This window comes from Salvelinus fontinalis, chromosome 25, assembly GCF_029448725.1.
Source record: "Salvelinus fontinalis isolate EN_2023a chromosome 25, ASM2944872v1, whole genome shotgun sequence".
In the NCBI taxonomy this organism is placed as follows: Eukaryota; Metazoa; Chordata; class Actinopteri; order Salmoniformes; family Salmonidae; genus Salvelinus; species Salvelinus fontinalis.
This window is the reverse complement of record NC_074689.1, coordinates 13,363,786-13,378,759: the sequence shown is the minus strand read 5'-3', so window position 1 is coordinate 13,378,759 and position 14,974 is coordinate 13,363,786. Positions and strand designations below refer to the sequence as shown.

At 41.3% G+C, this 14,974-nt stretch overlaps 1 protein-coding gene across 6 annotated transcripts in view; it reads right to left on the bottom strand.

The window, feature by feature from the left end:
- ccny (cyclin Y) overlaps nucleotides 1–10,851 on the bottom strand; it is a 79,572-nt gene extending 68,721 nt beyond the window's left edge. For 2 of the 6 annotated variants that reach the window (XM_055881316.1, XM_055881318.1), the window contains exon 1: nucleotides 10,183–10,851. In XM_055881316.1, the coding sequence (XP_055737291.1) occupies nucleotides 10,183–10,336 (154 nt within the window). In that variant the 5' untranslated portion in view covers nucleotides 10,337–10,851. The remainder of the gene's footprint in view (nucleotides 1–10,182) is intronic. The other 4 variants (XM_055881319.1, XM_055881317.1, XM_055881320.1 and 1 more) reach the window with 4 other exon arrangements.
- Nucleotides 10,852–14,974: the final 4,123 nt, after the last annotated feature.

Below are 14,974 nucleotides of genomic sequence, written 5' to 3'. Positions count from 1 at the left end.
AAATGGCTGGGTTCATCTGTGACTTGGTGGTGACCAATAATCATAATCGTTTGTGGAGCTTTCGCTGTAAAGCATTTTTGAAATCACACACTGTGTCTGGATTAACGAGAATTTTATCTATAAAATGGTGCCTAATATTGTATGTTTGAGAAATGTGATTGATGAGATTTCTGTTGATTTGTATTTGGCGCCCTGCAATTTTATTGGCTGTTGGCAGAACCCCAGTCCTAGACAGGTTAAGCCTGGGAATTTGGGGAATTTTTAATATAAATTCTTCAAAAAAGTTTGTTTATAATAGTGAACCTTTTTTGTGGGATACACATAAGGAAATTCTAGGTCTTGTGGCATATTTTGGTTAAACTATCCCCAATTCAATGGAATTGCAACCTTCTGCATGCACAGTGCACTCTTCCATCACATGTACAGCTGATTCTCAAGATCTTGCTATTGAGCCCACACTACTACACTGTCTGAGCCATGGACTACATGCTTACTGGTAAGATTTGATTACAATACTGGGTGGGGTGAATATATTTTATATGACATACATGCTTTTAACTAGTAAATAGTATCCTACAGAAAAGTGTGTTTAAATCATTTCTAACTTGTTAACAATTTCTGCTAGTTAGTTTTTGCTACCATGTGGGTTTTAGCTTGCTTGAGCCTGCTAACTGAGGAGTGTTAATTCACCTGTTTCCATTTCACCTGTTTCATTTTGAAACATAGATGAAACAACTCCTTTGTAAGATACAACTGCTTAACTATTTATCTGTACATAGATTTATTCATTTTTTTACTCTATTTTTTGGTTCACCTCTGATGCTCACAGACAATGTGTATGGGAAGAGATTTCTGAATGTTCTTGGCCCAGCATACACCCCTCCAACCAGACATGCTTTATCTACTCATTTGCTGGATACAGAGTTCAACAGAGTTTAAGTGAAGGTCAAGCCAATCATAGAGAAAAGACTATTGCAATCATCTATGATGGGTGTTCGAATGTTTGTGGGCAAGGAATAATTAACTACATCATCTCCACCCCTCAACCAGTATTCTACAAGAGCACAGACACAAGGGACAACAGACACACCGGTCTCTACATTGTAGATGAGCTGAAGGCAGTCATCAATGACCTTGGACCACAGAAGGTATTTGCACTGGTGACAGACAATGCTGCAAACATGAAGGCTGCTTGGTCTAAAGTGGAGGAGTCCTACCCTCACATCACACCCATTGGCTGTGCTGCTCATGCATTGAATCTGCTCCTCAAGGACATCATGGCAATGTAAACAATGGATACATTCTTCTCTACAAGAGAGACAAATAAATGGTTAGGTATGTGAAGGGTCATAAAGTTATAGCAGCAATCTACCTCACCAAGCAAAGTGAGAAGAATAAGATCACCACATTGAAGCTGCCCAGCAACACCCGTTGGGGTGGTGTTGTCATCATGTTTGACAGTCTCCTGCAGGGGAAGGAGTCTCTCCAAGAAATGGCCATATCACCGTCTGCCGATATGGACAGCCCCATCAAGAGGTTCCTCCTGGATGATGTATTTTGGGAGAGAGGGGTAAGCAGCCTGAATCTCCTGAAACCTATAGCAGTAGCCATTGCACAGATTGAGGGAGACAATGCCATCCTGTCTGATGTTCAAACTCTGCTTGCAGATGTAAGAAAATAAATCCGTACTGCCCTACCCACTTCACTGTTGCTCCAAGCAGAGGAAACTGCAGTTCTGAAATGCATCAAAATGCGTGAAGACTTCTGCCTGAAGCCCATACACACCGCAGCGTACATGTTGGACCCCAAGTATGCTGGCAAGAGCATCCTGTCTGGTGCAGAGATCAACTAGGCCTATGATGTCATCACTATAGTGTATGATGTTCAAGAGGTGGACATTGAGGAGGTCCAGTGAGAAGACTTGGAAGCCTGAGAGGAAGACAACCAAAGCTTTAGTTTCTAGACCATCACTTTACAGATGTATGTTGAAAATGTTTTTGAGAGATGCGATAGATCATTTGGGATCATTCAATATTCCCTTTCTTTTGTTGTTCAGTGAAATCATCCCTTGTGAAGATTTGCAATTATGCAATTATGTCTACTTATGATAAGGTAAAAGGTTCGTCTCCATATGACATGATAAATATATCAAAAATATCTACATTTAAATTGCAAACTACCTGCCCTCCAGGACACCTACACCACCCGATGTCACAGGAAGGCCAAAAAGATCATCAAGGACAACAACCACCCGAACCACTGCCTGTTCACCCTGCTATCATCCAGAAGGTGAGGTCAGTACAGGTGCATCAAAGCAGGGACCGGGAGACTGAAAAACAGCTTCCATCTCAAGGCCATCAGACTGTTAAACAGCCATCACTAACATAGAGTGGCTGCTGCCAACATACTGACTCATCTCTAGCCACTTTAATAATGAAAAAATGGATGTAATAAATGTATCGCTAGCCACTTTAAACAATGCCACTTTATATAATGTTTACATACCCTATATTACTCATCTCATATGTATATACTGTACTCTATACCATCTACTGCATCTTGCCTATGCCGTTCGGCCATCGCTCTTTCACATATTATTATTCATTCTTTTACACCTGTGTGTATAAGGTAGTTATTATGAAATTGTTAGGTTAGATTACTTGTTAGATATTACTGCATAGTCGGAACTAGAAGCACAAGCATTTCGCTACACTCACATTAACATCTGCTAACCATGTGTATGTGACAAATAACATTTTATTTGATATATTTCCGTTAATTCCCATATATTCCCACGGAAAGTTTCCACCTCTGAATATTCCCCAAAATGTGCAACCCTAATCTGCATTGACCTTTTTTTGCACTCACTCACTTTACCCCTACCCATATTTACATAACGTAGCTACCTCAATTACCTCGTACAGCTGCACGTTTACTCTGTATTGGTAATCCCTGTATATAGCCATGTTATCTTTACTCATTATTGCTATTCATTATTCACTGTGTATTTATTCTTCGTGTCACTATTTCAATTTTGTATTTGCTTTTGTATCTTTAAAGGGATACTTCGAGATTTTGGCAATGCCCTTTTATCTACTTCCCCAGAGTCAGATGAACTCGTGGATACCATTTTTATGTCTCTGTGTCCAGTATGAAGGCAGTTAGAGGTAGTTTCGTGAACCAATGCTAATTAGCATTAGCGCAATGACTGGATGTCTATGGGTACGGTACCTGCTAGATAAAGGGCATCATTGCCAAAATCCCGAAGTATCCCTTTAACTTTGTTGTTGTTAAAAGACCTGTGAGTAAGCATTTCACTGTTAGTCCTGTTGTTTACGAAGCATGTGACTAATTATTTATTTGACATCACTGAATTCATGTGCCCGAAGCCTGGAACTCCGGATACTGAGTTAAAACACTGGGTAGGTAACAGGGTTAGGAGTTGAGGCTGTAGTGTGTTTTTTTACCCAACATCTGTGTTATGTGAATACCGGTTGGTTTCTCTGATTGTAGGTCACAGGCTGCGTCTCAAAATGCTACCCTATTCCCTATGTAGTGCACTACTTTTGACCAGAGTGCTGTGGGCCCTGGTCAAAAGTTGGGCACTAAATAGCGAATAGGATGCCATGTGGGCCGCAGAAGAGGTCTCAGTAACAATGCTAGTGTTAATGACTGGTGACTCATCTCATTAGTAATTTCCTATGCAGCTTCCCAGGGGCTTACTGACTGGACAAACTGTCTGAGACACCACCCTACTCATCACATCACAATGGTCTCTCAAATCAAATCAAAGTTTATTTGTTACGTGCGCCAAATACAACAGGTGTAGACCTTACAGTGAAATGCGTATTTACAGGCTCTAACCAATAGTGCGAAAAAAAGGTGTGTGTGTGTGTAGGTAAGTAAAGAAATAAAACAACAGTAAAAAGACATTTAAAAATAAGAGTAGCGAGGCTATATACAGACACCGGTTAGTCAGGCTTATTGAGGTAGTATGTACATGTAGGTATGGTTAAAGTGACTATGCATATATGATGAACAGAGAGTAGCAATGTATGTACGGGAGCACTCTCTCACATACGTGCTACTAACAACATACCACCCTGCATACCACTGCTGCCTTGCTTCTGAAGCTAAACAGGGTTGGTCCTGGTCAGTCCCTGGATGGGAGATCAGATGCTGCTGGAAGTGGTGTTGGAGGGCCAGTAGGAGGCACTCTTTCCTCTGGTCTAAAAAGTCTCCCAATGCCACAGAGCAGTGATTGGGGACACTGCCCTGTGTAGGGTGCCGTCTTTCGGATGGGACGTTAAACAGGTGTCCTGACTCTCTGAGGTCATTAAAGATCCCATGGCACTTATCGTAAGAATAGGGGTGTTAACCCCAGTGTCCTGGCTAAATTCCCAATCTAGCCCTCAAACCATCACTGTCACCTAATAATCCTCAGTTTACAATTGGCTCTTTCATCCCCCTCCTCTCCCCTGTAACTATTCCCCAGGTCGTTGCTGTAAATGAGAACGTGTTCATAGTCAACTTACCTGGTAAAAATAACGGATAAATAAAAATAAAATAAATTACTTATAGGTCATTATTCATCATCACTTGTCTGTATTCTCAAACTGTTCTAATAGATAGCCTAGAATCCAAACGGACTATTGGTTCACAATCCAACAGAGCAACATTCAGTTTGGATTCCAGGCTACCTGGTAAACTGAATCTACTAGAGCCCGACCGATATATCGGTTAACAGATGATATTAGCCTTTCATCTCTATATCGATACCTGCCGATAAATCCACAATAACTAATATTTAATAAATAGGATGAGAAAAGGGAATCTCATGCTGATCTGAACACTTCTGTTCATTCTCATGATGTGTCATTATTGTCACAATGTATTAATACAACATTTAAAGCAAAGTTATTGGACAGTTGCTCTTTTGGATGGCAATTGATGAGAATTCAGTATGGAAAAATGTCACGTTTTCATTTCCCTATAGTAAACAGTATATCGGGCCCATATATCGGCATAGGTCATTTTTTTTCACCAAAAAATGTAACTCAAAAAACATATCGGTCGGGCTCTAAAATCTACATATCATCATTATAGGCTTACACGGAACCCAAACCGGCTGCGCCCGTGCGCCATCGTGCAGAAATGTATTTTGTCCCCCCCACACCAAACGCGATCACGACATGCAGGTTAAAATATCAAAACAAACTCTGAACCAATGACATTAATTTGGAGACAGGTCAAAAAACATGAAACATTTATGCCAATTTAGCTAGCTAGCTTGCCCTTGCTAGCTAATTTGTCCTATTTAGCTTGCTTGCTGTTCAATATAAACATTGAGTTGTTATTTTACCTGAAATGCACAAGGTCCTCTGCTCCGACAATTAATCCACACATAAAACAGTCAACCAAATCGTTTCTAGTCATCTCTCCTCCTTCTAGGCTTTTTCTTCTCTTGACTTTATATTGCGATTGTCAACTTTCATAAATTAGGTGCATTACCGCCTCTGACCTCCTTCGTCTTTAAGTCACCCATGTGGGTATAACCAATGAGGAGATGGCACGTGGGTACCTGCTTCTTTAAACCAATGAGGAGATGGGAGAGGCAGGACTTGCAGCGCGATCTGCGTCAGAAATATTTTAGGCCTTGGCAACGCAGACGCTTGTTGGCGCGCGTGAGCAGTGTGGGTGCAATAATTGAATAATATAGATTTCTACATTTATTTTGCAATGCTCGCGTACGCAACGCGAGCAGTATAGTCAGCCTCACCCCCAGACATTTGCATCAACACAATACTATGACGGCTATAAATGTCCTAACTATACAGGTTATACATTGATCTTTCCACAGAATACCTGTGCCAGCTAAGATCTCCACTCACAGTTCTCCTCTCGCCCCTAAACAGCGTCTGCTCTCACATGATCCTTTTATTCTGTCCGTCTCGTTCTAGAGGCATAAATTGCATTAATGGAGGGAGGCTGCCTGTCTGGAAGGGAGCTCTGCTTGCTTAAAAACATTTAACAGCTGTAGAGCACACTCGCTGCATTAAACTCACACCAGATTAGGGCTGTAGCCTGGCCAGCTCCACTAACACACACAGGCTGGTGTGGGATAAACACAACAGTGATGTGCGGGTTGACTCACAACCCTCAGTCCTCGCGGTCCTATCCGCAGGGCGGCGGGTTTAAAGTCATGACATACTGTGTGGATGAAGGGCGGGTGGCGGGTTGAATAAAGAGCAAAGAATATCCTACCTTAAAGTTGCACTATGGAGAAATCGCATAAGCAAAAATGTGGTTGATTCAGCTGTTTGAAGCTGGTGTACAAAACCGAAAGTAAAAAAACAAAAACTTAAGAACGGGAAGCATAGAAATAGATCTACCGCTTTAGTCTTGCTTTCAAGTAGAATGATAGATACAGTATATAACTCACATTTCCATGTGAATTTGGCCAGGTCGCCCAAAAAGTGACATATTGACACTTAAAAAAATCCATAAATATATAATTATTGTGCAATTTATATCTATAGGCTACATTTCGGTTTTTATTTCATTATTTTAGGCTATCTGGCATTAGTGCATAAGCCTAAGCTTTGGGGCCTAACTATACACTCACTAAATAGCCTACACACCAACCACCAAATGCTTTTGGGATCGGGCAGAAAAAGTGAATGCCGATCCACCGAGGCAAAATGGACAACGTCCGAGTTTAATTCATGAAGAGAAGCACTTCAAAAAGGAGAGTTGAAAATAAAGAGAAGGGAGGGCCATAAAAGTAATGTTTTAAAAAGATTTGGTGAAGTGGTAAAAGAGGATGATAGAAGTGCTTGCTATGTTATGTGATGATTGTGAGGCTCGATACAAAATCGACAATAACAAGAAGACTGTCACAAGAAGGGGACTTCAAATCAGGGGTGCAACTTTCACTGGGGACCCCAAAAATTATTTCAGTCCCCCCGTTTTATTCTTGGAATGTGATACAAAATGAGGTAACGGTGTGCTTTAGGACCAAGTGGATGCCTCCGAGCGTCGGGGAGGCTGTTTGGAGTGTTTATCTGACTGGATAAAATTAAAAATATATATAGTACCAGTCAAATGTTTAGACACACTTACTCATTAAAGGGTTTTTCTTTATTTTTTACAATGTTCTACATTGTAGAATAATAGTGAAGACATCAAAACTATGAAATAACACATATGGGATTAATGTAATAACCAAAAAAAGTGTTAAACAAAATATATTTTATATTTAAAATTCTTCATAGTAGCCACCCTTTGCCTTGATGACAGCTTTGCACGCACTTGGCATTCTCTCAACCAGCTTCATGAGGTAATCACCTGGAATGCATTTCAATTAACAGATGTGCCTTGTTAAAAGTTCACTTGTGGAATTTCTTTCCTTCTTAATGCATTTGAGCCAATCAGCTGTGTTGTGACAAGGTAAGGATGGTATACAGAAGATAGCCCTATTTGGTAAAAGACAAAGTCCATATTATGGCAAGAACAGCTCAAATAAGCAAAGATAAATGACAGTCCATCATTACTTTAAGACATGAAGGTCAGTCAATCCAGAAAATTTCAAGAACTTTGAAAGTTTCTTCAAGTGCAGTAACAAAAACCATCAAGTTCTATGATGAAACTGCCTCTCATGAGGACCGCCACAGGAAAGGAAGAACCAGAGTTACCTCTGCTGTAGATGAGAAGTTCATTAGATTTAACTGCACCTCAGATTGCAGCCCAAATAAATGCTTCACAGAGTTCAAGTAACAGACACATCTCAACATCAACTGTTCAGAGGAGACTGCGGGAATCAGGTCTTCATGATTGAATTGCTGCAAAGAAACCACTACTAAAGGACACCAATGAGAAGAATAGACTTGCTTGGGCCAAGAAACATGATCAGTGGAAATCTGTCCTTTGGTCTGATGAGTCTAAATTTCATATTTTTGGTTCCAACCACCGTGTATTTGTGAGACGCAGAATAGGTGAATGGATGATCTCTGCATGTGTGGGTCTCAGCGTGAAGCATGGAGGAGGAGGTGTGATGGTGTGGAGGTGGTTTGCTGGTGACAGTGTCTGTGATTTATTTAGAATTCAAGGCACACTTAACCAGCATGGCTACCACAGCATTCTGCAGCGATACACCATCAGATTTGGTTTGCGCTTAGTGGGACTATCATTTGTTTTTCACCAGAACAATGACCCAAAACACACCTCCAGGCTGTGTAAGGGCTATTTGACCAAGGAGAGTAATGGAGTGCTGCATCAGATGACCTGACCTCCACAATCACCCGATCTCAACCTAATTGAGATGGTTTCGGATGAGTTGGAACGCAGAGTGAAGAAAAAGCAGCCAACAAGTGCTCAGCATATGTGGGAACTCCTTCAAGACTGTTGGAAAATCATTCCTCATGAAGCTGGTTGAGAGAATGCCAAGAGTGTGAAAAACTGTCATCAAGGCAAAGGGTGGCTACTTTGAAGAATCTGAAATATATTTTGATTTGTTTAACACTGATTCCATATGTGTTATTGCATAGTTTTGATGTCTTCACTATTATTCTACAATGTGGAAAATAGTAAAAATAGAGAAAAACCCTTGAATGAGTAGGTGTGTCCAAAATTTCGACTGCTGCTGTATGTATGTATGTATGTATGTATGTATGTATGTATGTATGTATGTATGTATGTATGTATGTATGTCTGTCCCCCCACTTGTTAAATTAAACTGAAATCTGGACACTGACTGTAGGTCTATAACCTCTCACATAACCTTAATATTAACTTCTGCAAAATGGAGCATTTGTTGCAGTAAAATTCTACACCAAATGTAAGCAACATTTTTACTCAGAAACAGGAGTGAAAAAATATGATGCATTCCTTTCACCATCTTGAGAGAACGCAAATGCAGTTAGATAAGGGAAATGGAAGGGAAACCTAGTCAGTTGCACAACTGAATGCATTTAACCTAAATGTGTCTTCCACAGTTAACCCAACCTCTCCTTAAATCGACGTCCACGCCGCCTGGGGAGCTGTTGTTGTTGGGGTTAACTGCCTTGCTCAAGAACAGAGCGGCAGATTTTTACACCTTGCCGGCTCAGGGATTCAAACCAGCGACGTTTTGGTTACTGTCCTAATGCTCTTAACCGCTAGGCTACCTGCCACAGATACCATCTGTAGAGGTGCTATCATTATCAGCTTCATAAAAGCTAATAGTAGGCTATTTCAACTACATAAAATATGCATCCAAGCCAAACTGAATTCTATCGATCTATGACATTATTCTGGTGAGCAATGGTTTATTTAGTCTTCTATGGCAACATATAATGACAGAAGAGAAGCTGCATGTATCTAATTATAGACAAGTTGACTAACAAATAGCCTACCAAAATGTTTGAAATTATCAGCGGAAACATCTAAATCAGGAAACAAAAAATCTTGCACCCCCTGTCAAAAAAAATCCTTCTGCAATATGACTGTAGCCCACAGCTCAATTTCTATATTAGCAGGTTAGGGTCAGGTGCAGGCCTCAGATTTTCATATACTGTTGGGCGGTTGTGGATTGGTTATTAGAAATTGCAGGCTGGTGCGGGTGAACAAACAGCTGACCCGCACACCACTAACACACACACACAGATAGTGGACTCCATAAGCCCTTTGGTCCTCCCATAACACACCCATTGCATGGAAGGGCCCTATGGAGGGGCCCAGAGTAGAGGACTAGACTCTCCCCAGTTCCGACCAACACACACACAAACCCAGGAAGGCAGTCCAGCCCAGCCCAGCCCCGGTCCCACAGGCACTGACAGACGTCACAGGATGCATTCTGAATGGCACCCTATTTCCTATATAGTGCACTATTGGGCCTTGAGAATAGGGTGCCATTTGGGGGTGGGGGATTCTCATAATGGATAACTGAATGAGTAAATTAGGGGATTTTTTGTTTCGGGGCATTGCATAGCTGCATTGCAAGAACAGTTTTTGTTTTAGTTGTTTTTTCTATGTTTCATGTGCATTGCCCCATCTAAATGGTGTTTTTCATAATCATGACATTAACCATCAATTTCCTTTAGCCTAACATGTTATAGGCCTAACCTAATATAGGCTATTAAAATCACATTCAATAACACTTAAACCTCGCATGAGTGTGGGAATAACACATGACTTATGTCCTACCGTCCATATTCTCTCTGTCGCTGATGTGTTGTAGGTTGCAGCCAGTATCCTCTCTACTCAGCTCCGCTTCGGGGCGGTAGGGTTCTAGCCTCGAATGGGCATTTCTCCGGATCTTGGGGCTCGACGAAACGCAGCAGGAGGCGGTGTTCCCCATCGTTAGGTCCCTGTAGTAGGCTAGAAAGGCTAAAGTATATTTCCCGTCAGCGTCTTCCTAGGTCTCGAAACGGATGGATGAGAGATAGGGCGTAAACGCGGATTCTTTGTCAGCGCGCGGGTAGATAGAACTGCAGAAATATTCATTCGATTACACACTCTTGTCCGGTCCTGACTTGCGGCAGCTGTAACATAGAGCCATTTAAAACTAGAAGGAACAAATACATCAGAATGCTAGGCTACTCCCCCAGAGCCAAATCCCCCCGCGGACCCAGAAATCTGCTCTGCCCACGCAATCTCCAGGTTTACCGTCGGCTGTTGCCTTACAATTTGAACCAAATCTGCAATGTCGTTTTAATCATTTTAGAACTATTCGAATAAAACTCTGATCTCGTTCAAGATACAGCGCTACATTGTAACCGACGCATCATACAAGCAACACTTCGAGCAAGCAACACTTACAGCAAGCAACACTGTAGCCGTTTGATGGTAAAGGTTCCGGTTCAAGTGGGTGGTTACAAACTAGCTCGCTCAAATACATGAGAAAGGACCCTACCATACTGTAGCCCAAGTTTACTTTTCCCTCTCTTCAAGTAGTGCCCTCATTCTAGGTCTAGGAAATGGGGAAAATAGTAGCCCTATCTAGGCTACACAGTAATAACTGTTCTTTTTATTATCATGTTTAAATGCATAGATTAGATTTATTGTATCAAAGAATGTACACAAATTGTGACCCAATTGTAAAATCAATCAATACATGTCATAAAACATGTACAAACTAAAACATTGGCTCTGCTCATAATTGTGTGCCATTCAAAACATACTACAATATTCAAAATTATATTTGAATCTCCCATCAATTGATTGAAGACCAGCCATCCGTTAATCTATTGTAGACCTATTGAATGTGGTTGAAAATGGCTTGTTGCCATTAACAGTAAATGCCTCTGTGAGATTATCTGGGATTAGTGAATGTTAATGTAAACAGAAAGGAATCCTGATGTATAATCCATTATAGTGTATGGCACACTTTCATCTGGCAGAGGTTCAATGTTCTGACATGCCTCTATAGACTGAACTGTGTTCATGACAATGTATTGCCAGCAGCATACCACCCTGCATACCACTGCTGGCTTGCTTCTGAAGCTAAGCAGGGTTGGTCCTGGTCAGTCCCTGGATGGGAGACCAGATGCTGCTGGAAGTGGTGTTGGAGGGCCAGTAGGAGGCACTCTTTCCTCTGGTCTAAAAAAAATATCCCAATACCCTGCCCTGTGTAGGGTGCCGTCTTTCGGATGGGACGTTAAACGGGTGTCCTGACTCTCTGAGGTCATTAAAGATCCCATGGCACTTATTGTAAGAGTAGGGGTGTTAACCCCGGTGTCCTGGCTAAATTCCCAATCTAGCGCTCAAACCATCATGGTCACCTAATAATCCCCAGTTTACAATTGGCTCATTCATCCCCCTCCTTTTCCCTGTAACTATTCTCCAGGTCGTTGCTGAGAATGTGTTCTCAGTCAACTTACATGGTAAAATAATGGTAAATAAAATAAAATAGAAATGGGACATATGTGAAATATGAGCTATAATGTACTGTAGTAGAGTTACATTGATATCAGTAGGTATACTATATATATTGTCTGCTGTAGTGCTTTAGTGCGTCCTACTGGTGCAGACATCTCATTACAAGTCAGAAACAAAATACAAATGTTGAAAAAGGCTAAATCAAGAGACTTATTTTGTGATGCTGTTGAACTGAGTGGGGAGCAGTGCAGGTCTACTGCAAGCTATTTTACATTCACCGTCACTAGGCTCAGTAAACACAAAACCAACTGATGCACAATTTGAAATCTGCATGGTTTGAAAATCTGGGCTCCCGAGTGGTGCAGCGGTCTAAGGCACTGTGTCTCAGTGCTAGAGGTGTCACTACAGACCCTGGTTCAATTCCAGGCTGTATCACAACTGGCCGTGAACTGGCACAATTGGCAAAGCGTCATCCGGGTTTGGCCGGGGTAGGCCGTCATTGTAAAAAATATTTTGTTCTTTATTGACTTGCCTAGTTAAATAAATAAAAATTGAAAGTGCAAAGTGACAGAGGATCTGTGAGAGAGACTTTGCTTACTCTGGGAGAAGTTTTAGGGGTAAAGGGTTGTAGGTCTTTATTGCATACCCTTACTTATAGGTCAGTGGTTATAGGCTAAAGAAAGCATTGCACTGTTATGAGGATGAAGATGACGTTTGAATGGTCAAGTAGTACTTGTAAATGTATCCACATGGTGGAGAAAGGATCTCAAATCAAAATCATGTGATAAGTAACACAGTTTTGTCATTTAGCAGACACTCTAATCCAGAGTGATTTACGGAAGCAATTAAGGTTAAGTGCCTTGCTCAAGGGCACATCAACAGTTTTCAGCTAGAATGCTCAGGAATTCAAACCAGCAAACTTCCAGTTACTGATCCAACGCTCTTAATCGCTAGGCTACCTGCCGCCCACTGTCCACTAGGGAGAGCAAGCATCTTACATGGAAAAGTACACATGAGCCTCAAAATAGTAGTCTATACTGCTTTTCTGCAATTCAACCACAGACACATTATTTGTATGTCAAACTGTTCAGCCTCAGATATTGGACACATTACTTTCAGAAATCCTCTCCTCATGTTCTACTGCACTGTCTTTTCTCTCTGAATGGTATTGTGTTCAGCTTGTTGTTTCACAATCAGGGGTTAAATAGGGACATAGCCACAGGAATTAGGGGTGCTGAGGGTGCTGCAGCACCCCCTGAAAAATCTGAATTAAAAAAAACGATCCTAAAAAAAACGAAAAGTAGTGCACTGGGCCTTTACTAGTCCTGTATCAGCGGACTGAATGTATTCAATTGAAATGTGTCTTCCACATTTAACCTAGCCCCTCTGAATCAGAGAGGTGCAGGGAGCTGCCTTAATCGACATCCACGTCTTCGGCACCCAGGGAACAGTGGGTTAACTGCCTTGCTCAGGGGCAGAACGACAGAGCCGTCTGTAGCACAGCTAAAAAATAAAATCTCGGTCCTCCGTCCCCCCTGTCCCGTCCCGTCCCGTTTGGCTATGGTTAGGGTGGAACTGAGATGTGGATATGAAGCTAGGGTTAGGTTTAGTAGTTATAGGTTGTGGTTGAAGCCAGGATTTGGGTTGAACCGGGATGTGGACATGAAGCTAGGGTTAGGGGATTGGGCTGACTCTTCCTTTGCAGCTGGTTCAATAGCAGTATGTCTGTGGGTTATATGCACATTCCAAATGTAACTACCAGTGCCGGCCAAAAATACTGACAATTTGAAAGAAAAGCCCCCAAATGGTGCTGTATATGTTGGTGCATGAATACAGTAAAGCAAGAATTGGAACAACATTAGCCACATGCAGGCTTTTCTCAACATATAGCCATTGCAGCAACCCTACCTCCATTCTATCAAATCTGATTTATGGTGAAATTGCTTAGAAACTCAAATAAGATCTATAAGGCTCAAACACAACTTTTTTGTTTATAGAAGGTACTGGTGCTCACAACTTTAAAGTTAGGTGCACCAAACAGTAGAGGGGCACCAGAAAAATCCTACCTTTGAAGCACATACCTGGACTAGCCTATCCAGCCCCTTTCCTGTCTCCCGGTGCCATTTTACATCATAGGCCACCTGGGCAAGTTACAGGTTGTTAGCCAGCTAGGTAAAATGACTGGACAAGTTTGTTTGTTAAACAAATAGTTAGCGGCCCGTGAATAAGCTCATTTAAAATGGCCAGTGACATGGTTTATAAAATATAAAAATTATAACATTTGTGATTCTGAGATAGAAATAAAAAAAATATAGCTCCACTAATATCATAACCTTTTAACAGTTTTGGATGGAGGTGAGCAGTTTTCATTAATCATGGTTCACAGAACAGAAAACTGAAGGAGGCTTTTATATATTTAAAAAATGGTTGCCAATGGGTTCAGGGACCAATAACAATGGCAATACAACACAAAACATAATGTGATTGTTAGAAATCTAACCAATAGGAGGCGATTTTGAAACGTATATAAACCTCCTTAAACCTTAAAATCCGTAAACCCTCAAGAAAGTGGAGTTGAATTTCCTTTTCACACTCACAATCAAGAGGTAAAATGAATGATACAACGTATCGACTTTGCTCGTCGCCCAAAGATGATAAAAATGTAACAGCCAGAGCTCACCTTACAAAAAAACCCAAATGTAACAACTTCGCTTTCACCCAGTGGCACAAATATAATTTTGCCATTACATAAACATTTTCGAGGTGCACTGGTGCCTAGAGATTATCTCAAATTCCTAGAACCTTCAACAACGTTTGTGATAAGTGCGTCGAGGCATGTATGCTTGTACAGTAAGCTAAATTGTTATCGACAGGAGCAAAAATGGAGAAAAAAGACTCCCTGCATCAATACCGTGGCAGCCTTGAGGACTGTACAATCATAGTGTGTTATTCAAAGTACAGCACAGCATGTTCTGTAAAGAAAACCAAGCCAAGACTGACAATCAACAGAACAAGGTGATAAATCTCCCACCCAAGTCAACAGAGTGGTACACATACAGTACAAAGCTTGGCCCTTGGATAAGCGATTACGTTGACAAATGTTAAATAACCCGATTGA